Source organism: Dipodomys ordii, unplaced genomic scaffold, assembly GCF_000151885.1.
Source record: "Dipodomys ordii isolate 6190 unplaced genomic scaffold, Dord_2.0 Scaffold14, whole genome shotgun sequence".
Lineage (NCBI taxonomy): Eukaryota > Metazoa > Chordata > Mammalia > Rodentia > Heteromyidae > Dipodomys > Dipodomys ordii.
This window is the reverse complement of record NW_012267230.1, coordinates 4,828,303-4,830,880: the sequence shown is the minus strand read 5'-3', so window position 1 is coordinate 4,830,880 and position 2,578 is coordinate 4,828,303. Positions and strand designations below refer to the sequence as shown.

The 2,578-nt window shown below is 55.1% G+C and overlaps 1 protein-coding gene across 2 annotated transcripts in view; it reads left to right on the top strand.

Annotated features, from left to right (window-relative positions):
• The window catches only part of Lat (linker for activation of T cells), a 17,215-nt gene extending 15,077 nt beyond the window's left edge, over positions 1-2,138 (top strand). For both annotated transcript variants that reach the window (XM_013011150.1, XM_013011149.1), the window contains exons 9-11: positions 1,411-1,464; positions 1,577-1,639; positions 1,733-2,138. In XM_013011150.1, the coding sequence (XP_012866604.1) occupies positions 1,411-1,464; positions 1,577-1,639; positions 1,733-1,797 (182 nt within the window). In that variant the 3' untranslated portion in view covers positions 1,798-2,138. The remainder of the gene's footprint in view (positions 1-1,410; positions 1,465-1,576; positions 1,640-1,732) is intronic.
• Positions 2,139-2,578: the final 440 nt, after the last annotated feature.

Sequence of the window (2,578 nt, the reverse complement as noted above, 5' to 3'; positions counted from 1 at the left end):
TCCTCTAGCACCTAGCACGCTACCACTTGAGCCACAGTACCACTTTCTGGCTTTTTCTGGGTAGTTTGTTGGAGGTTGAGAGTCTCTCGGGGACTTTTTGTTTGTTTGTTTGTTTTTGGTCCGGTTGTGGGGCCTGAACTCTGGGCCTGAGCACTGTCCCTCAGCTCTTCAGCTCAAGGCTAGTGCTCTACCACTTGAGCCATAGGGCCACTTCCGGCTTTTTTCTTTTTGCTTATGTAGTGCTGAGGAATCGAACCCAGGGCCTCAGGCATGCAAGGCAAGCGCTCTACCACTGAGCCAACTTCCCAGCCCTCTCGGGGACTTTTCTGCTCAGGCTGGCTTTGAACTACCCTCTGAGTTGGAGACATTTTTGATATGTAGCCTAGCCTGCCTAGAACTTCTGGGCTCAAGCGATGCTATTTCATCCTCCTGGGTGGCTGGGACTACATGCATGCACGAGTGTGCTGGCTCTGGATTGATTTATATAATAGACCTTTGGTGGCCTGGGATGTGCCGTAGGCCTTATTTAACTATTCACTGCTTAATCCTGGCAAAATCCCTGTGAGATGGCTTCTTTTACTGACTTACAGATGAGGAAACTGAGGCTCAGGAAACGGAGCCTAGGTAACTTGAGGTTGCTCTATTCCTAGGGATGAATTTGAACTGGGCTCTCTGGTTCCTAAGCCTATCTTATTCACATAGTTCCTCACTGAAGACCCAAAAAGCCAGAGGGCAACCAGCACCTGGGAAGTAGTGGCAAAGGCAGTGTTGGAGAGCAGCCTGGGGAAGATGGGGGATCAGTTGGGCCATACATGATGCCAAAGTCCTCCACTCTGAGCTGCCCTGAGTCGCTGGGGCCCTCCTATACTGTGGCTGCCTGTTCTGCTGCTGCTGCTGCTGCTGCTGCTCTTCCTCCTTCTCCTCCACTTCCTCCTCCTCTCCCTCCTCCCCCTCCTCCTCTTCTTCCTTCTTTGTTTGGTAGAGGGACTCAAACTCAGGGCCTGGGTGCTGTCCCTGAGCTTTTTCACTCAAAGTTAGCGTTCTTCAACATTGAACCACAGCGCCACTTCCTTTTTGTCTGGTGGTTAATTAGAGATTAAGAGGCTCACAGACTTTCCTGCCTGGGCTGGCTTCGAACCAGGATCCTTAGATCTCAGCCTCCTGAGTAGCTAGGATGGCTGGCTTGTCCTGTTCCTTCCTTCTATTGGTACCGGTCCGAGGGGGGCCTCTGTCCCCAGCCATCATTGCCCCGGCCACTGTTCTTACTTGGCTAGAATGTTCTCTCTGCACCCTGTGGGCTTAGCTGGGGTGGCTTGTAGTGGAGTCTCAGAGTGTCTGTCCTTGGGCCCCTGGGAAAGGTGGCGGTGGGCCGGGAGTGACAGCGGGTGGCTTCTGATGGCTTTTGTACAGTGGAGTTTGGTGAGGACTATGTGAACGTCCCTGAGAGCAGCGAAGCGTCCCTGGGTGAGTGACCCCTGCCCCCCCCAGCCGCCCCCAGCCCCTTTCCCTCTCTCGGGGATCCTGCCCACCCCACTCCATGTGGCCTGGCTGCCCTCCTTCTGAGCTGTCCCCACAGATGGCAGCCGGGAGTATGTGAACGTGTCTGAAGATCTGCCGCCAGAGTCTCGGACGGAGCCTGGTATGTGTGGGGGCAGGAATGGGGTGCTGCTGCGACCCAGACAGATAGACTGCAGGGTGAACACCAACTTGCCCTGTTCTGCTTCCCTCACAGCCGCCCTGCGCCCCCTGGAGATGGAGGAAGAAGAAGGAGAGGCTCCGGATTATGAGAACGTGTAGGAACTGAACCCGGGCCCTGGTGAGTGGCCTGGCTGCCGGCTCAGGCCCTCCCTGAGGACTTCTTTCCTGACCACCCCAATATCTAGGCCTGCGCCCCATGGTTCTGAGGCCCTCCGGTCCCCCCGGCCTCCTGAACTCACCATTGTGTGGCAGCTGAGACATCCCAGAAGCAACTCTGGGGAGGGCTGAGCAGGCGGCCTGAGAACCCCTAACTTATTGTCACTTCTTCGGGGTCCAGTCTGTGTCCCCGACACTCTGCACCTTCTGACGCTCTGCCTGAGAAGGAAGTTCTCTGTCCCAGCCCCCTCTGTGTCATGGAATAAAGGACCCCGAGGTCTGAATCCTCTGTGCTGTGATGCCCCAGGAGCTGAGGATGGGGGGCCGGGGAGGGGGCTTCTGGTCTCTGAGTGTGAGTGTATGTGTGAGTGAGTGTATATGTGTGTGTATAGGAGAGTGGGGGGGAAGCGTATACTGTGTGAGTGAGTGTGGATTATATTTGAGTGTGTCAGGGTATATGTGTGTATGCAAATGAATGTGATTGTGTGTGTGTGTGTGAGAGAGAGAGAGAGAGAGAGAAAATGTTATGTTTCTGTGGGATGCATCCTCTCTCAGAACTCCTGATAAGCCCTCGCCTAACACAGATGGTGCTGAAACCCCGGGACACTGTGGCTTGTCCTCCCTCCCTCCCTCCCTCTCTCTCTCTCCCTCCCTTCCTTCCTTTCTTCCTTCCTTCGGCTCTGATACTGGGGCTTGAACTCAGGACCTCATACTCTCCCTTGGC